This window comes from Drosophila obscura, unplaced genomic scaffold, assembly GCF_018151105.1.
Source record: "Drosophila obscura isolate BZ-5 IFL unplaced genomic scaffold, ASM1815110v1 contig_73, whole genome shotgun sequence".
Lineage (NCBI taxonomy): Eukaryota > Metazoa > Arthropoda > Insecta > Diptera > Drosophilidae > Drosophila > Drosophila obscura.
In genome coordinates this window covers 4,948,901-4,968,714 of record NW_024542865.1, presented here as the reverse complement: position 1 = coordinate 4,968,714, position 19,814 = coordinate 4,948,901, and the positions used below count along the sequence as shown (strand labels likewise).

Genomic DNA, 19,814 nt, shown 5'->3' with positions numbered 1-19,814 from the left:
ACAAAAAAAAAAAACGCTTTCGACATATCGATATTCAACATCCCCATCAAAAGGCGGTTCAGTCGCAAAAAAAAAGCAGCTCGCACATTTCCGCATTTCCGCACAATACGAAATAGCAGTATTATTTTGACAATTACTCTTGTTTTTTTTTTGAACGTGTATTTATGCCTGTGAAACACACTTTAGTGAGAGCATTTGAGGCAGCAGCATAACAAAAATAATAATCTGAATATTCAGCGTGTCAACATTTATACACTTTGACTTGCCGCGCGCCTGTCGCCCGCCATCCATCCCGAAGGTTCCTTCGGCAAAGCAGAACGCGAGCAAGCAGAGCAAGAAGCAGTTTCCGCCTGCACCCCCTCACCAAACCGAGTGTACGCATAAATTTCAAATTTCAAAAGAGAACCCACAAACCAGTGGAGGCGTTACAGAGGAAGAGGAATAGGCAACGGAGAAAGGTCAGCGAACAGGGAAGGAGAGGAGACGAGTAGCATCCAATCCAGCATGCAGAGGAGCTATGCGGATGCTTTGAGCGCCAAGGGATATCGCACCTTTGGCTTTGACACAGATGTTGAAATGGACATGGACATGGGGCACGGTCTGCTCAGACGCATCGAGAAGCGCAAAGGCGGTGAGTGTCGGTGTTCTTGAGTGCTAGTGTGTGGTATGTGTGGTATGTGGCTGTCTGTTCTTTCACTCTATGTGTGCATTGACTTTTGCGCTGTACTGTGTGTCTGTGTGAACCATAATTTACTGGTCATTGCCGCTGCTGCAGCGCCGAGGCGACGCCTCACAGCAGCAAGCAGAACAAAATATTTCAATGCTGACGTGACGTGACCGACGAGAGAAATGGTATGAAGAGGCCCAACAACACATACCATACCATTTTGGCCAAGCAACCGCATAAGTGTGTGTGTGTGTGTGTGTCCATGTGTACATGAGTGTGTTTTGCACTATGGGGGTGTGTATGTTGGTATTGGTGTGTGCAATTACTGTAATCTGTTTGGAGCGGCGTGTCAGTAACTATGCATAAATTATCCTAGGGTATTATACTCGTACGCCAATCCCTATTTGATCACCACATAATGATGATGATGATAATGATGCTTCCCCATATATTATCTCTCAATTTTTCACTGTAACTGGGCATAAATTATACCCCCCATAGAGAGGGGGAGTAGGGCATAGTACCATGCCCGTATCGTATGATTATGGTTGCACTTGCAATTATTCCAACATATTTGAGGGGTAAATTTCTAAAGACAAGTTTTGTGAAAATGAAACCAATCTGTCAATAATCACATCTCTATTTAGTAATATAAAACTTGAGAAATGTTTTGCAGCAATATTTCGTGGTAAAAACATTTCATATCATGATGAAATTTCCACCTCTTATACTATAAATTTTGTACCAACATTTTGCGACAATTGCATTATTTTACCCTCCTCCTCACTATGGGTTTTTATTTCATTGTTTTTCTTGCGTTTTTAGCATATTAATTGTTAAGTTGGCAAACAAGTCAATTGGGGGGGAAAAGCCAACACGAACAACACAAATACGGCATACACTCCCCAGTAAACAGAAGCAAACCATTTAGAAAATTGGTTGTACAAACATACCATACATACATACATACATATATGTATGTACTTGCATACATGAGGGCCTGTCATGCAAAGGGCAGTGTACATATATATATTTGTGTGTGTGTGTGTGTGTTGGCACCTTTTTGGCCAATTAAACGCTTTTTGCATTAAGTCATCGCCAGCAGCCCCAGCAGCTCCAGCCCAAGGGCAACCCTAAACCCAAACCCAAAACAACTTCATATTAATTGTGCAGTTCGTTACCGACGCCATGCTCTCTCTCTCTCTCTCTCTGGTAATCTTATCTAATGCATAGAGCAACAAATTTATTGTTTGCTCAGCTGCTGAATTTATGGATGCTTGAAATACACGTGGCCTTCCAATGGTTCCGGCACAAACAAAACAAATCTCTCCATCTTTCCACTGCCCCAAAAAGACCTTCTTCTATTGTTGACAACTCTTTCAGTGGGTGTTTACCCCATTTCCTTAACTTCTCCACATGCCCATCAATCAAACGGTTTCTAAAATCTTGTTCTCAAAGTTTTTTAAACGATAGAGGATACAATACCGAACAAGTTTGATGGCTTGAAAAATCGATAGCATGCTCGTATCATAGATATGTATTTACTCGATAGAGTAATCTACATTGTATAATCATAATATCCGTCAAGCCACTGAATAGAATAACGGACGTAAAATCTTTATTGGGTATACCCGTAGTCCGGTTTATTTCTGTTCATATCTCTCGAGTTGTTTTGTTCTGTTGTCTTCTCTGTTATCAGCCCTCTCCAATACTCCTTGTGCATTCTTATCAATGGACTATATAGTATAAACAGCCACACAATGAATAACATTCAAATTCAAGTATTGTTCATAATTGGTGCTCGCAATTGCGTGGGAATTGTCAGAGAAGGAGGCTCCATCTATTGTCCCCTTAATCTACCATCTAGTATCTTCTTTGAGCATATTGTATTTTAGCTCAAGTGGGGTCCCATCAGTCGCCCTGTCGTCTGACATGTGTCCAATGTGCATGAGAAATATGTGTGGCCAGCCCCTGTGTCCGAAAAGGGGCGATATGGTGGAGAGGTACAAAATGCTCATTAGAAGCAGCTGGCTTTTGTCTGTCATAGGCATAGGTCAGGGTTTTCCAATTAGAAACAAATAAAGAGAGAGAGAGGAACAAATTTCCCACACATTGGCCCGGTTCACCGTTCTATCTTGCCCCCCTCCTTCACAGAGGGCCTCTGACTAAGCTTCTTAATGATTTATATGTAGCTTCTGCTCTGCTCTGCCCGCTCTCTTCTTTGACTTCGCTCTTTGCCGGCGGCGGGCGGCTCTCTTCTGCTGTCATGCGGAAACAACTCTCTTGTTATTATTATTATATTATATGTACAATATTTCATATTGCGGTGGATAAAACTGACTGTGAAAAATCAGTATATTCCGCGGAGTCGAAACGAAAGGAAATAAATGCCGAGGCTTTGCTAGAGAGTTACGCAAGCCAAGCCAGGCGGCAAAAGTTCTGACAGTTTTGATGAAAATCAATTGCAAATCGGGAAACGGGCAAAGTGCCCAGAGTGACAGAGGAGGAGGAAGAGGAGGAGGAGCAGAGCGGAGCGGAGCGGAGAAGACCCCCCAACGCAGCAATTAATAAGTTCGCAATTCGGTCAATAAACGAAACAGAAAGAACAAAACAAAACACAACCCAACACAGAACGGTGCCAAAAACATACATATAAGCACACAATCGAATAATAAATTAAAACGTATACGAGATAAGCTATAACAGCTATAGCTATATCTACAATGATTCATATATACATACATATGTATATAAATATATGTATATTGGCATAATGTGCGTGTGTGTGAGCAGACTGTTTGCATATCCCAACACTCGACAAATAAGGCAAACGAACTGCCCATCGACTGCGATGACTTGCATGTTGCCCCCCCCCTGCCACCCCTGCCACCCACCGCATTGTCAACCCACGTAAAACGGAGAAGTTGAATAAACCGATTTACTTATGAAGCTATCATCCAAAATACACACAACACATCCAAGTTATTAGCAGCTGAACGCTATGCATACTCTTCGGGCCCTCCCACTTAGACCATTTTGCCGGTTTATTGTCCCTAAACGTTGCTAAGTGGTGCCACAACAACTGGCATGACAGGGCGAGCCCCTCCCTAAATGAAAGGAAAATAACCAGAACTAGAAATTGCAGTGCCATTGTACATATATGTACAGACATATTTGCTGAATGTGTACACATATTGTAGAGATAGGAAACCCATCTTCGTTAGGTGCTACATCATAAATAGATACTCATCAGCGACCTTGAATATCGATCGATATTATATTTAGATTGTGGAAGTTGCCCATGTGTGTGCCCATTAATTAGAATTATACATACATACACATGTACATATGTACATTTAATGCAGTTTTGTTTGTCCAAAAAATTATTTATAATTAGCTAAAATCAGCGAGGTGAGCTTTTCCTTTTCGTTTGTGATGAGCGTGAAAGCTCTCTCGACTCACTCTCCGCTTTTTTTTCTCGAAGAACTAACTTTTTACCCAGTGTATAAACTTTGGATGAAAATATCTACATATATGTATGTACGTACATAGTATATATGTGCCAGAGAGTGGTGCAAACAAGTGGCCCAAGGCAGAGTCAAACAAAGGCCAGAAAGTCACAGGGGAAACAAGCAGCGGCGCTGCACGTACATACATAGATCTGTGAGAATTGCGTCGAATAGAATTTCGATCTAAATTGTCTCGCGCCACTGCACGAACTGTGTCTCCTCCCACTCGGCAGATGCCAACGGAGACTAAAAAGGTGCAGACGTCCGTTAACGTGTCCCCAGGGAGAAAGTGCAAATATCAGTTTGTGAAATTCCAAGGACGGGGCACTGCTGAAACCTGTCACCTGTCAAACAACAGCAAAGCCATACACACAATATTATTACATAAATTCCGAGCTGGAAAAACAACCAAAAATTCAAAACAGAAAAGTCCAGACAATCCAAATATAGTTTCAATCATTTCGGTAATCAAAAACGATAAAGGCAATCCGGTGCATTCTTTGGTGGAAAGTGCGCAGCAGCTTCTTTGAACTCTTTGAACGGTACCGGAGAGAGTCCTTACATTGGTGGTAGTGTGCTGGTGCGGTTTGGCCAGCAGCCAACTGCTGTGGGTGCGTGCATTGCGCGCAGATCCGCAGTCAGCGCTGCACAAGATGTCGTACCGTGGAGTGCTGAGCACCTCGTCCACCTCTTCGGCGAGCAACAGCCAGGACACCGACGGCTTCGATGACTCGATTATAGTCCATCCGCAGGACCCGCCCGCCCAGCAGCCGCATCTCCATCGGCAGAAGAGCACGGGCGCCAGTAAGCTACCGACAGCGACAGCAATTAGCACGGCCCACGGTATTCGACCGACTCATCATTGTGGCTGTAAGTGAAATCCCCACATCTCGTATCTCACTCTGTAGTCTGCGGCCACCTTACCCTCTATTACTCTTCTCCTTCGCACCCTGACGGCAAAGTGCAGCAGGCACTCACACATCCATAGGCGCATACATATCTCTTTTATTACGCTCGCTCTCTCTCGAATCTCGCACTCTCTGTCTCTCTGTGTAGCAGAGAGCAGCAGAAAGAAAGAAGGAAAACTAGAAGGCACCTTGCTCACTCTCTTGCACGCAGTCAAACTGCAGCACTGTGCTACACAAGAGAGAAACAAAAAGCTCTGGTGTCATCACCTGTATTGCGCTCTCTCATTTGAAACGTAAACCATGCTGATCAGTGTTACCCAATGTTACTCTCTTCGCTGAGTGCAATTTGCACTCTCTCTCCCTACTCTGTCTACAGTTAGCACTTGCACACGCAGTCAAAGTGCATCACTGGCACTTTCATTGCAACACATTTCATCATATAATTTCACTTTCTGTTCCAAGGCGGCCTTCACCCTAACTCTAAGGTAAACTATGCTGATCGGTGTAACGAAAACAGATTGTTGTTTAGTTGCCGCATCTCTCTTCACTTAATCTCCTATCGGTCCCGGTCGTCGTTTGCCGTCGTCTTGTGGGGACTTCGGTTCCACTAACCTACATAAATATGTACATATGTATGTGTGTATGTTTATTCGTATCTGTTTAGGGTAGTGTATTGGCTTCCACTTAATCGCTTGAGAGCTTGGAGAGCTTTGCTTTGCATCAATTAAAATTTATTTTTTCACTATGGCTTTTAATTTCTTGTTTCGGTATTGCTTCACAGTGTTCCTCTATCTACATATTTTAAATTCGTTGTTTTTCCATGATTTTTTATTAGTTTTATTTAATTTTTTTGCTATCTCCACGGTCGCTGTCACTGTCCCTTCTGCCTCTACCTTCTGAGGCTCTTCACGTTTTTCATGTTTTTGGAATTCTTAACATATGATACCCTTACTTTAGACAAAGTTTTTGCACTGTAGACTAATTAAAAGCACTTTCCATTTAGTAACCATAAAGTTATCCAATGTTTTTCATGCATCTGTTAGGGTATTCAACGCTTCGTCACACCAAGCTTGAACAGATTTCTTGTTTTTGTTTGCCAATTCGTAATTGTGCATCGCATCGAGTGGTGGATCGATCGATGATGATGCTGTTCGCGTCGAGTCTCGTCTCCCGCTGGAAATCTCAAATCTTTGCGGCTCATTGAAGCGCCAACTCTCGCTCAGGTTACAAGCTCTAAAACGTTTTCGATCGCATTTTGAATGAACTTTAATCGCATGGACAGTGCCCATCGCCTGCGGGTGGATGTTCGGCTCTTTGGGGGCAATGTCATGGGTTACGGGGCAGTCATTGACCCAGACACGCCCGACTGCACAACGCCTCTTTGTAGGTGCCACAGCTATACACAATAGATTTATAATAATAATACCCCCCATCTACCGATAATCCATTTAATTTTGTTGTCTGTTCTCCCCTTGCAGGTGATCTGACCGATTCGCCAGTGGAAGAAAAGGCGGTCGTTGTCGATGCTGCTGACGTGGAGCTAACCAACGAGATCTCGGCTCCATATGAAGTGCCACAGTTTCCCATTGAACAGATCGAGAAAAAGCTGCAGGTCCAACGTCAGCTCAATGAGAAGTGAGTAGCCAAAGACTTGTAGGCCTGTCATGCACAGGCAACATGTTGTTGTTTTTGCCATTCAAGAGCATTCTCTTTTGCATCATTAGCTTGTGCGTGTCGAGCATTGAGCAGCAGAGCGCCTTATGAGAGCGCTGGTAGCCTAAGCTGTTAGATTCGAATCTTCAGATATAGTTTTCAGATCTAACTGACTGACGGACTGACTGATCTACAAGTTCATGATCAGTGGCCCTTCGGTTCGCACACAAATTGATGTTGTACATCTCTCGAGTGCAAATTGTCTGAGATTAGGCATTGATCTCGTGATTAGACCTTATCAAGCATATTTATAGATGGAATGTTTTTTGACACTCGTCCGGCCAGTGTCGCTTTTCCTTAGCTTGGGATCGGGTCTAGTGTCTAGACGGTATTTTCACAGCTCGGAAATTTCCTGCACCATCAATAGCGTCGTAATGAAGCCGCAGCAACATCGATATGCACGCGTTGCAATTATCAGGTGAACCAGTGTTTTGGGGGTGCGCGAAGGGGCGTGTGTGGCTAATCCCAGACCGTGTCTGGGAATGGAAATGGCAATGGGAACGGGGCACTCAACGTAGACGACGCTGAACACGTTTTGATTTTGAATAGAAGTGCATTAGGCAGCGACACCGACTACCAACGGCCACGACCTCAGGGTAGCCACCATCGGCGGCGGGGCTTATGCCATAACGAACCACCACCACCACCACCACCACCAACCATCACCAACGGACAGGCCAGACAGGCAACGAGCCAAACAGGGTGGACTGGACGGGGGCCTGGGCCTGGGCCTGGGCATGCGACCAATTTGGGTTTCAGTTTTTGGATGCCGTCACTTTCAGTACAACTTGTGCATCCATATGACTTGGACAGAACGCGTCTACGCTCGAAACCAATCAAGAGAGAAGCGCGCACCTCGGCCAAGAAATTGTCCAACCTGCTACGGGACGACCTACGCTGACATTGAGCACTCATTAGACTTGATAGCACTACCACTATCCCCAGTCAGCCAGCCAGCCAGACAGCCAGCCAGCCAGCCAGTCAGCCTTCCTTCCTGCCATGCCCTGCCCTGGCACTCCACACAAACCCTAAAAACTTATCGTTTGTTGTTCGTGTGGCACGCCAGGCGCCAAAAATTATTGCACAGCAACACCAAACCAAAAAGAAGGGGAACAAAAAAAGGAGGAGAAACTCACCAACTTGCAAACTGGCACTTGAAGTTTTTCGTTTGTTAAATGAGAATCCTGTCAAAGTTCCGCACGCCAAAATGCGAGGGGTAATGTGCCTAAGGAAACTGAAGAAAGTTTCCGCTCAATATGAATCTTGAAACTTAAAGGTGTCATGGAATATATACCACAGGAAGAGACTGAAACATTTTTCGCTATCATCAACGCAGGACAATCGACTGAATTAATTTGTATTCTGACCTCCATTGAGGCACACGCAATTGGCCTAGAATTTTAGACAGGGGAATAGCATAGAATAGGGCTGGGTGCGTGCCGAGTTTCAAATTAGCTTCCTGCTGTAGAGAGAGCTCTCTTCATAAATCAATTGGTCAATCGATCATAGCAGAGACGGGAACTGGAAGCGCACACCTCGGAGCTTCCCGTCTGTCGTCTGCCATTTCTCGTAGGTCTCCACTGGGTGCAGGATGTCGTTCGCGGATGATAGCTATAGCTTTGGGCGCTGCTACGAGTACCAGCCAGAGGATGAGAAATGGTCAGCGGCACCACTATGGTCACCACTATGGGAAAACGCTTTCAACCTCAATCTCTTATCAAAACAAACCAAATTTGAAATTCTTTTTGCAGGCAAGGTGGAACACGTCCGCCGGTGGTACCCCCGGTGCAGGTCATTCAGGGTGGTTCGATAAGCAGCAACGAGGGCAACGACTCCACCGCGGACTCGATGAAGAACGATGCGGACATTAATTTTCAGCGTGTGTCCATATCGGGTGAGGATACCAGCGGTGTGCCGCTGGAGGATCTGGAGCGGGCCTCCACACTATTGATCGAGGCACTGCGCCTGCGCAGCCACTACATGGCCATGTCCGATCAGTCCTTCCCCTCGACAACGGCACGTTTTCTCAAGACGGTGCGCCTCAAGGATCGCATCGACAATGTGCCCGTAAAGGCGGTGTCGGGTAAGTCGAGCTCTCAATTCTCCCCCAAAAGGAATGAATCCCAAGAAGGAGGTTCCCAGGTTCAGTCTTTCTCCTTTGTACAGTGAGGCACCGAGGCGCAGAAAGTGTTTATCCACATACATATGTATAAGAAAAATGTTGTATAGCTACTCGTACTATTTCAGTGTTGTGATGCACCCAATCGCCATCCAATCAATCAATCAATTTTCCAGCTGTTGTGGAATCTGTATAATACAAGCCCATGATGTTGTATGTTTTGTTTCGACTGTACATTACGCGACCGGGGGGGCTACTGCTGCCTCCAGAAAACCCTGCTGCATTTCTTTACTGCCTGCTAGCCTCAGCCGCCCCGCCCCGCCCGCTCTCTTGTCTTGTGTGTGTTTTGTCCTCCATTTCAGTTAGAAAGTTTATTTCCCCCAGCCCCTCCCTCCCCATCAATCGCATATGTATGTATGTACATATATGTATGTTTTGGATGCCTCTTTATCGTTGATTTCTTTTCATTTTGATTTCTTTCGTATCGACTATTTATTTCTCTCTCTATATATTTTTCATTATTTCTTATAGACATCATACGCAATATGAGTGTAACGTGCAGACCAGGTAATGCGTGCGCACCGCCCCCGCACCCCCTACCCCATCACACACTTAACCAACGTTACCCCCTGTTACCCCTTACCCGTTACCGTTCCCGTTACTGTTTCTGTTTCTCTTTAGTTTGCTTTGCTCTTGCAATATTTTGTTCTCGCTTTCGTAGACCTAAACTGCAAATCTTAACTGTTAACTGTGCTGCTACTGTCTCGCTCACTCCAGCTTCAGCTCCAGCTTCAGCTCCAGCTCCAGCCCAAAGCTAACACAAAGCAGCGAGCTTTTCGTCAGACAAGCACACGCACACACACACACACACACACACACTAGCCGCCACTCCACTTGCATGGGAGAGGAGACATTCTCTCCCATTAAATGATGAGTACCCAGGGCCGGATGAACCCTCCACGGGGCCCTAGGCATTCTTTTTTCAATGAAAATAAAAACTTATAGTTTTTATAGAGTAAGAGCAAAAGCTTTCTTTCGCACATACACTCACACTTTGCTCTGTTGTCTCGCTGGCTCGCTCGCTCGCTCTTCCGCTTCTTCTCTCTCGCTAGCTCGCTCGCTGTCTTCTCTCAGTTGATTGACTCTCCGCCGCCGAACCATCGAAAAGCCTTGTACAAAAGGAAAGACCACCCACACCACCGCTCAACGTTGATTACTTTCGTAGAACCCTAGACGCTAGATACTAGACACTTACTTACACATCATACAGAATCCGCACGTATCCGTTTGTGTGTGTCTGTAGATTCTAGTGATAACTAATACATACATACATATACCACCTGCCACAATATGCCCAATGAACGCCTCTGCAACTAAATGAAACTCTATTTTCAAATGGGAAACAACCACCACACACACACACGCGTGCGCAAACACACACAACAAACGCATCAATCAGATCTCCATGTGAAGACGTCGCAGCCGAAGGTAACGAATCCGTGGAACGTGGAGTTTCCGCCAGACGAGACCTATGTGATCAAGCCCCTCAATGGCGTCTTTCATGTGTACGAGGATGAGGTAAGAGATCCCTCAAAGAGATACCCAAACTGCGAACCTAAACGAAACTCGTCTCGTCTGATTTTCAGGAGCAAACGAAGGAGCTCAAGTTTGTGTATCCGGACATGAGCCAGTTCGTCAACGACATGCAGGTCATGTGCAATATGATTGCCGATGGGCCGCTGTAAGTACCGATTGCCGATTGCCGATTGCAAATTGATCCATAATCGATCTTCGTTTAAACATTCGTTTCGATAGGAAATCATTTTGCTATCGCCGCCTTTGCTATTTGTCGTCCAAGTATCAGATGCATGTGCTGCTGAACGAACTGCGTGAGCTGGCCGCTCAGAAGGCGGTGCCCCATCGGGACTTTTACAACACACGGAAGGTGGATACCCACATACATGCCGCCTCCTGCATGAACCAGAAGCACCTGCTGCGTTTCATCAAGAAGACGCTGAAGAACAGCGCCAATGAGGTGGTTACCTGCACCAATGGCCAACCCATGACGCTGGCCCAGGTGTTCCAATCAATGAATCTGACCACATACGATCTAACTGTCGATATGCTAGACGTGCATGCCGATCGCAATACGTTCCATCGCTTCGACAAGTTCAATTCAAAGTACAATCCCATTGGCGAGTCACGTTTGAGGGAGGTGTTCCTCAAGACCGATAACTTCTTGAATGGCAAATACTTTGCACAAATTATAAAGGTATGTCCAGTATACCTACCTACCGGTTTTGTTATAATTGGTTTGATTTTTGTTTGTCTCCTCCTTTTGCACTTAGGAAGTGGCATTCGATCTGGAAGAGTCCAAATATCAGAATGCGGAGCTACGTCTCTCGATCTACGGCAAGTCGCCGGATGAGTGGAACAAGCTGGCCAAGTGGGCCATCGACAATGATGTGTACAGCTCGAACATACGCTGGCTGATCCAGATACCACGTCTGTTTGACATCTTCAAGTCGAACAAAATGATGAAGTCATTCCAGGAGATATTGAACAACATATTCCTGCCGCTCTTCCAGGCCACAAATAAGCCCAGCGAGCATCCCGATTTGCATCGCTTCCTTCAGTATGTGATTGGCTTCGACTCGGTGGATGATGAGTCCAAGCCCGAGAATCCACTCTTCGACAACGATGTGCCGCGGCCCGAGGAATGGACATACGAGGAGAATCCTCCCTACGCCTACTATATCTACTACATGTATGCCAATATGACGGTGCTGAATAAGTTTAGACAGTGAGTAGAGATACGAGATGCCCTAGGCGTTCAGGGCGTGCAATGTTAATCTTTCCTTTTGCTTTGCAGAACACGCGGCATGAACACCTTTGTGCTGCGTCCCCATTGCGGTGAGGCTGGACCCGTTCAGCATTTGGTCTGTGGCTTCCTCATGGCCGAGAACATCTCCCATGGCCTGCTGCTGCGCAAGGTGCCCGTACTGCAGTATCTGTACTATCTGACACAGATTGGCATTGCCATGTCGCCACTGTCGAACAATTCGCTGTTCCTCAATTATCATCGCAATCCGTTGCCGGAATACTTGGCCCGCGGCCTGATCATCTCCCTCTCGACGGACGATCCCTTGCAGTTTCACTTTACCAAGGTAAGAGATAAAACAACGCCGCATCGAAGAAAAACCTCTCTAACCCCTTGCGGACCACTAGGAACCCCTCATGGAGGAGTACAGCATTGCGGCTCAGGTGTGGAAGCTCAGCTCCTGCGACATGTGCGAGCTGGCCAGAAACAGTGTCATGATGAGTGGATTTACCCACAATGTGAGTGCTGCCTGCCCATACGCATACGCTGCTGCTTGATCCAAATAAAAAACTCTTTCGACTGTATTTCAGACCAAACAACAATGGCTGGGACCGCACTACTACGAGGATGGCATTATGGGCAACGACATAACGCGCACCAATGTCCCCGAAATTCGTGTCGCCTATCGCTACGAGACCCTGCTGGATGAGCTCTCAAATATATTCAAGGTGAACCAGACCTGCGGATCAGTCAGTGAGCATTCGTAGGCCGTGTGCATGCACCGCCCCACCCCCAAAATAGCTGCTCCCATATACATATATATATACAGATTTAAATAGAATATATTCAACAAATATATTTCATAATAATTAAAAAATTATATTTCATTTCTGTACTAATCAAATTGTAAGCGCGGCAGACCAAAATTTCAAAATATATAAAATATACCCTTTACTTGGCTAATCCATATTTATAGCTAATCTATTCAAAATACGAACATTGATCAACAATATTGTTTTTTATTATGCAGAAATGGAAAGGCAACGGGTCTGAGGCTGTAGGGAAATGTTCTCAATGATTCTCATGCTTGGGAATGAGCGAAAATATATCAGATGCAATCAAGCTCAAAGCAATTGCGAGTATAAATGAAAAAGAAATTTCGAGGCAGAAAAAGAAGCCAAGAAAATGTTCACCTGAAGTACAGAATAACGGAGCAATCAACAATCCATGACGGATAAGAAAGTTGGTTATTGGTTCATAATTGATATGGGGTGATCTGCTCGCTGCTCCAGAAAACGCGAGTGTGAGTAATATTGAAAAAAAATAATTTTTAAAATTGTGAATCGGTCTATCCCACCCACCACTAAAATTGGTTTTGTTGGCTCCCAAAGGCCATGCCTTCCTTTCTTTTGTGTCTTATATGCTTCGTTGAATAAGCTTTCGACATTGATAGGCATTGGCAGAGTTTTTACTATTCACATGTTGCGAGTGTATCCATTTTTCAATATAGGGACGTACATATTTGTAACCGTACCAGCAATATCTGTGGCACCACCGCGACAAAGGACATTAATTTGTGCGATCATTTTTAAACTGTATGGCAGCTCGCTTAAAAAAGGTTTTCTGCCCATATGGCAACCTCAAAGTATATCGATGATAAGCTATATTTCTGAGTGTCAGGCGGTATTTCTTGCGTATAAATCCGCGGTCACACTGAGAGTCTTTTTTTGTTGTTTCCCACGGTCCCCCCCCGACAATTCCGACAAAGAAAATGCTGAAAATCGCTGAACAAGTGCATGAAAAATCAAATTTCTGATTGACATTCAGCCCCAAGCAGTAAGCAGAGTGGAATTTGACCGGCCAAAGCCGTTATATTCCATTTGGGGCGGCGTCGTTCACTCCCCCACCCCCCACCTGCAGAGCGTGAGTGAGAGAGAGAGAAAGAGTGAGTCCAGCGCAGCGTCAGAGCGAAGAGAGAGTGAGAGAGAGAGAGGGAGTGCGAAGGAGGAAGGGGGAAGATAATGACCACCCAGAGAACACAACGAAATGCCACCAGCGCCTCCACGGAGTCCGACTACGAAACGCTCATGCAGCGTCTACATATCGGGTCTGGTGGCGGTGGCGGTGGTGGTGGGGGCGGCATGCGTGGCTACCAACGCTCGCCGGGAGCAATCGAGAACTTCATTCACGATGGCCAGCAGCAGATGCATCACCACCACCACCAGCAGCAGCTTCAGCTACAGCAACAGCAGCAGCAGCAGCAGCAGCAGCAGCGCACGACTACAAGCTGTACGAGCGCGGCAACATCATAGCCGCCTCCAAGTACGCCACGCCCAAGCCCGTCGAGCAGCTGATCAACAATGGGGGAGGTAGCCCACAGATCTATGCGCCCACCGCACAGGTGCTGGGCCAACGGATCGCACCGCAGAAGCACTCGCCGGTGTACGAGAATCTCGAGTTCTACGGCCAGTTCGACTCGAATCACAAGCGCGCCCAGCCACAGAGCCCGGGCAGCCGGCAGAGCGCCATGCTGAACGACTATCTGCTGATGCAACCGATTGGCGGCGGACGTTTTGCCCATACGCCCGTGCCGGAGACGGTGGCGGTGACTGCGTTGGCTGCTGCCCGCGAGCCTCTGGAGGAGATGGTGGCGCCCATATACGAGAACATCATACCCCATTCGGGGCAGCGTGCCCAGCCGCAGGCCTCACCGGCCACGGCCACCATGTACCAGGAAATGCCGGGCAATGTGGCCACCGCCTCGTCATCCACGGGCCTGGATCTCAACGCGCTGCTCTCGTCGCCCATGCACCAGCGCAGCATAAGCACAAATAACGCGCAACATGCCACTGGCACTGGCACTGGCACGCTGGGCTCGCCGACCCAACGGTATAGGAATCTGTCGCTGCCCAGCCACTTGAGTCCCGTGCCGCCGCCCTCGTCCTCGTCGCCGTCCCCCCTGCCGATGTCCGTGTCCAAGCTGCAGCAGCACACGCCCATCAAGCAGCACATGCCGCCACCACCAGCCCCACAGGCGCCGGCTGGGGGTCATGGCGTTGGCATCAATGTGTCGGTGAATCCCAACTACATTGAGGACATCAACAGCTCCGATTATGTGTGCATGACGGCAAATCTGCATCGCAATACATTGGCTGGATGCGGCGGCGGCGGCGGTGGTGGCGGCAGCGGCGTGGTGACTGGCAGAGCAGCACCGCTGGCAACAGCAGGCGCAATGCCACAACGAGCCGTCCAGGAGACACCGACAGCAGCGTCGTCAGCGACAGCAATACAATCGCTGCGTGCCACACCCATCGCGATGTCGGCACCCCTGGCGGTGGCCACATCGCCCACGCCCTCGCAGGGCAGCACAGGTATGGCATCGAAACTCCCCTCCCCTCGCCACACCCCGCGCTAGCATATATCCCTCCCACGTAACAGACTAATATCCTTTGAATTCTTTGCCCCCATTACTAAATGCTTGCCACACGCAGCGGTCAATGCCGCGTTGCGACCCAGAAAAGGTAGGAGAGAAGAGGAGTCTCTGGGGGTTTGGGTTTTGGGTTGGCAGTCTGCTTTAGCTCGTGCTTCAGCTCAACCGATTCAACACAATTCCTCAGGAATTCGATTGGTTGAGCAAAAGACGCGCCACGAGACAGACAGAGAGCGAGAGAGAGAGACAGAGAGAGTGAAGCGAAAACCAAAAACTAATACTTGAATTTAATATGCAGGTCTAACCAAGAATCTGCTGCCGTATAGCGTGACACCGCCGCGTCCGGCTGGTCCGACAGAGGCGCAGCGTAAAATCGAGGAGCTCACACGCCAGCTGGAGGAGGAGATTGAGCAGAGTGAAGAGCATGGCGAATATTTTGGTGAGTTTATTGCCAGAAATATATTTAAAGTCCATCAATTAATCTCTCTTTCCCCTGTAGGCATTTGTCACACGTGCGGAGAGAAGGTAAAGGGTGCCGGTCAGGCCTGCCAGGCCATGGGCAATCTTTATCACACCAATTGCTTCATTTGCTGCTCCTGCGGCCGGGCGCTGCGTGGCAAGGCCTTCTACAATGTGCATGGACGTGTCTACTGCGAGGAGGATTACATGGTAGGGCAGCCTCCCACATCACTCAGCTTCCCCAGACTCCGCACTAACTCCAACCTTTTTTACAGTATTCGGGCTTCCAGCAGACGGCGGAAAAGTGCGCCATTTGTGGACATTTGATTATGGAAATGGTTTGTATATGCTGCCTACCCACACCTCTCTCTGGCCCACTCATATCTTGCATGTGCTCTTTGTAGATCCTGCAGGCCATGGGCAAGTCGTATCATCCGGGCTGCTTCCGTTGCTGCGTCTGCAACGAGTGCCTGGACGGTGTGCCCTTCACCGTGGATGTGGATCATAAGATATATTGTGTCAACGATTATCATCGCATGTTTGCCCCCAAATGCGCTAGCTGTGGCAAGGGTAAGACTCTCTCTCTCCCCTTTAAGAGCGCTGCTCCTCCTCATACTCCTCTTTCTGTTTCTATTCTATTTGCCAGGCATCACACCCGTTGAGGGCACTGATGAGACCGTACGCGTGGTGTCCATGGACAAGGATTTCCATGTGGACTGCTACATATGCGAGGAGTGTGGCATGCAGCTGACAGACGAGCCGGATAAGCGCTGCTATCCGTTGGACGGGCGTCTGCTGTGCCGTGGCTGTCATCTGCAGCGGCTGGCACTGCAATCATCACCGCACACACGCCACCAGGAGCCAGTGTGTGCCTCCTATCAGTATATGGGCTGAAGTTAAGCACTGCCCTGTCTCCTCCTACTGCGCATGCGCATCCAACTACTGACTGAGAGAGCGAACAAATTATTCCAATTTCAAAATATTATCTTAAACAATATGAGAAGACAAAAACAAATGCATTTATACGACGAAAGGTTCATTCTTTACTTTGCTTCTGTATCCTGTTAATGCATGAGAATCTCCAGCTGAACGAGACGCTTATTGGTGGCCGTGGGCATGCGATAGGGCACCGTGGCCGCCATATTTGTGAGCGCCTTGGCCTTGGTACGCAAATGGCGGAGGGAGCCCTCCCTGTTGACACCCTTCCAGTCATCCGTTTGGGTGCTGTCGCGGCTGCCAAAGGAGGATCGGCTGCCACTGCCACCCTTGAGCTTCACATACTCCTCGTAGACGAGATCCATGGCGGCCAGCAGTATGTCGGGCAGCACTTTGGCCACCTCCGGGCCGAGCCGCTTCAGATTGGCCACACACTCGTCCACCTCCGAGCAGTTGTTGGGCGTAATGCGATAATTGGCCAGCAGCTCGGTGGCCAGCTGCGAGTCCTTGTTGTGGTAATGATCGAAGAAGATGAGCAGCTGCGTCAGCATTGAGTATGTGGCCAGGACATGCGGCTCCACATCCACACGCATCACCGAACGCATCTCGTCCAGCTGATCGATAATCTGGCACAAGCGATTCCGCATGCTCGACTCAGCGGGCGGCTGATGCACCACCTGCGACAGCAGCGAGCACACCAAACGCATCACCTTGTCCAGCTGGCCGCCAATGAAGTACAGCTTGATGGCTGTCTCGAAGTTGCTGCGATGGGCCAGCTCATCGCCCACCATGCCAGCCAGCATATACTTGTCGAAGTCCATCGTATGAAACTGGGCAAAGATGCCGCTGCAACGAAAGCAAAAATCAAATGGTACCCAGAAGGATGCTGTGCCGTGTGCCGTGTGTCGCGCCGTGCCACTTACCTCTGGTTGGACTCGTCTGCTTCGTGGCCAAAGATCAGCTCAATCATTTCCTGGTCACAGTTCTCGACAAGCAAATCGCTGACACAGCTGAGCATCAGGCTGGTGCCATTGTCGTCCTTGAAGTGGCGCAACAGAAAGTAATACTGCATCGCCTCCGTGGTGTTGGTCAGCTCAAAGCACTTGGCATAGGTCACCAGCATGCGCACCAAATTGAGGCGCTTCATGGGCGCCGGATCCTTGGGATTAGCACTCAGCAGCGGCTGATGTATGGAGCTGGGTGTGCCCAGCATGTGTATCTCGTTCAGGGCAATGGCCATGTGCACGGCATGCGGACGATTTGCTTCGGTGCGGGCCAGAAACTCGATGGCCGACTCAAATTGGCCCGTCAGGACGAGCACGGTGAAGTAGAGCGGCACCTTTTCGCGTGCATTGAAGTAATTCTCGCCGTACTTCTCCAGAATGAGCCGCTGCAGGCCGCTGTAGGTGAGCTGTTCGATGTTGTACTCGCGATCGTCGTCCTGCCGCAAAATGGAGAGCTGCATCCACAGGAAGTCATCGATGCTGCGCATCAGTTCCGGATGCGAATTCTGTGGATCGCATGCCAGCACATAGGCATACACCTATAGATATGCCCAAGAAAGGAAGGAGGAAGTTAGGGAAAAGATGGTACAAAGCTCATGGCATTGAATGGATACGGAGAGAGACCTACCGCCTTCTTGTAGGGATCGGTGCAGCAGCGCAATTTACTGTTGTACTCCAGCTTGAGGACACCCTCGAGCCGGGCATACGGATCACCCTTGATGCCCTCCTTCATCATGGCCAGCAGACGGTACAGATCCTGGCAGACGCCAACTTCATGCAGAAATTTACAGGCCGCACCCAGATCGCCGCAACGCAGACTGTAATAGACGAGCGCCCACAGCGGACGGTTGTTGTTGACATCCAGCAGGCCGACCAGACTGGACGGCACCACGAAAGTGATGCCCACAAATGCGTTGACCATGCTATAGGCGCTGGGTATGCCGCCGCGCTTCGCCAGCACACGATTCTCATTGATGACGGTGTTCATGTACTGCCTGTAGCGTCGCTCCAGATAGGCGCGTGCCTGCTGGACAAACTGCTGGCTGGACAGGCGCGACGTCAAGGGATCTATGGTGCGTGAGGTCGTCACATTGTCGACCATGAACTGCAGCACGCTCCACATTTCAGCGATAAGCAGATCATGGAAGTTATCCGACGCCAGCTGGGTGAACGCTGCCAGCAGGTTGGTGCGATGCCCCCGCTGGATTTTTGACTGATTGTACGCAATTATCTGCTGGGCATACAGCTCCTCGGTGCGATTGAGCAGGGAACGTGGCGTTGGATTTTCGGCCAGAATTGTGGACACAGTCTGACGCTGAACATCGGGAAATTCATCTTGTTTGGGCCCAACCAGGGCATTCAGCAGAGATCTTTTCTCCACGCCCCACTCGGCGTAGATGCGGCGCCACTTTTGCCGTTCCACCGACTCGAAAATCTGCAATATGTAATTGTCAGCCATGGCGACATGTGAAACATTCTCAAATTGATTACCCCACGATTGGTCTCATCGATCACCGACAGTATGGCGTTCTCGCGCTCGTTCTTCAGAAAGGCACGCACATCGGTGTCCGAGACGGGGTCCAGAGGCTCGAATGTCTTGCGCGCGCTCAGCGACTCGAGCTTTTGCGTCAGCTTTGGCAGATCCACGCCCTTGGAGCCGAGCAGCATGTGCCTGGGGTTGTTGGGTATAGGAAAATTTAGTTTGCCATTGAATACCAGTCGTGTGATTCTTACGCTTGCAGATCGCGTGTTCCTTTGAGGGTCACACGGGAGTGAAGTTCCTGTGTGGCCTGCAATACTTGTGAAATGGTGCGATCGACGCGCGGCATTTCGTCGTCCATTTTGGTGTCATTTGTGAGGCGCTGGGCCTGCCGCAAAAGGTCACCTAGCTCCATGTTCTTATGCTCTTTAGATTCGAACAAATACAATTAACATAAAATGCAAAAAAGGCGGCGTGAGCCGGCAGTGGGAATAGCTAATAGCGATGGCAGCTGGTGCCAAAATCAGAGCTGTATTTACGCGGCAACTGAAATTTTGTATGGTTTTGGGAATGACTATCGATAGTGATTCTGTATATATCCGAAACAGTTTTAATTAAATTGTTTGGCTGTCGATTGGCATATTTATATAAATATATATTCACTAGTTACAAAACGGTTGCTTGTGCCACTAAGCAGCATATAGAGATCTTCATACATGAGGCAGCTGTATTTTGGCCGTTTTTCACTTTGTGATCTTGTGTATCAGA

At 48.3% G+C, this 19,814-nt stretch overlaps 3 protein-coding genes across 10 annotated transcripts; 2 read left to right on the top strand and 1 right to left on the bottom strand.

Moving 5' to 3' along the window:
- Positions 1 to 61: 61 nt before the first annotated feature.
- On the top strand, positions 62 to 12,704 carry LOC111065445 (AMP deaminase 2). 8 transcript variants are annotated; one of them, XM_022353633.2, is made up of 11 exons: positions 62 to 631; positions 6,563 to 6,719; positions 8,549 to 8,880; positions 9,448 to 9,483; positions 10,376 to 10,494; positions 10,563 to 10,657; positions 10,732 to 11,188; positions 11,265 to 11,719; positions 11,789 to 12,083; positions 12,145 to 12,255; positions 12,328 to 12,704. In XM_022353633.2, exons 1-11 carry the CDS (start codon positions 505 to 507, stop codon positions 12,502 to 12,504), a joined length of 2,361 nt encoding a protein of 786 aa, XP_022209325.1. In that variant the 5' UTR covers positions 62 to 504; the 3' UTR covers positions 12,505 to 12,704. The 8 variants fall into 8 exon arrangements, with proteins under 8 accessions (XP_022209325.1, XP_022209327.1, XP_022209323.1 ...); XM_022353631.2 differs by lacking the exon at positions 62 to 631 and adding an exon at positions 4,404 to 5,046; XM_022353634.2 differs by lacking the exon at positions 62 to 631 and adding an exon at positions 6,302 to 6,467.
- A 739-nt stretch (positions 12,705 to 13,443) lies between these two features.
- On the top strand, positions 13,444 to 16,651 carry LOC111065236 (LIM domain-containing protein jub). The gene is given in 8 exon segments (XM_022353293.2): positions 13,444 to 14,013; positions 14,016 to 15,108; positions 15,229 to 15,258; positions 15,466 to 15,606; positions 15,667 to 15,836; positions 15,902 to 15,964; positions 16,031 to 16,196; positions 16,273 to 16,651. Coding segments are annotated over 8 exon segments (2,166 nt in total). The 5' UTR covers positions 13,444 to 13,758; the 3' UTR covers positions 16,521 to 16,651.
- On the bottom strand, positions 16,593 to 19,668 carry LOC111065235 (nuclear pore complex protein Nup93-1). Its single transcript, XM_022353292.2, has 5 exons — positions 19,301 to 19,668; positions 19,058 to 19,238; positions 18,195 to 19,001; positions 17,486 to 18,105; positions 16,593 to 17,408 (listed from the first exon to the last, which is right to left on the bottom strand). The coding sequence occupies exons 1-5, from the start codon at positions 19,459 to 19,461 to the stop codon at positions 16,691 to 16,693; spliced, it is 2,487 nt and encodes an 828-aa protein (XP_022208984.2). The 5' UTR covers positions 19,462 to 19,668; the 3' UTR covers positions 16,593 to 16,690.
- Positions 19,669 to 19,814: the final 146 nt, after the last annotated feature.

Coding starts and splice junctions, on each gene's coding strand:
- LOC111065445 (XM_022353631.2), top strand. CDS start 4,830: ATGTCGTACCGTGGAGTGCTGAGCACCTCGTCCACCTCTTCGGCGAGC. Junction 10,658..10,731: donor ATGATTGCCGATGGGCCGCT/GTAAGTACCGAT, acceptor TCGTTTCGATAG/GAAATCATTTTGCTATCGCC. Junction 12,256..12,327: donor TGAGTGGATTTACCCACAAT/GTGAGTGCTGCC, acceptor ACTGTATTTCAG/ACCAAACAACAATGGCTGGG.
- LOC111065235 (XM_022353292.2), bottom strand. CDS start 19,461: ATGGAGCTAGGTGACCTTTTGCGGCAGGCCCAGCGCCTCACAAATGAC. Junction 18,106..18,194: donor CCGATCCCTACAAGAAGGCG/GTAGGTCTCTCT, acceptor GCATATCTATAG/GTGTATGCCTATGTGCTGGC. Junction 17,409..17,485: donor GCAGACGAGTCCAACCAGAG/GTAAGTGGCACG, acceptor CTTTCGTTGCAG/CGGCATCTTTGCCCAGTTTC.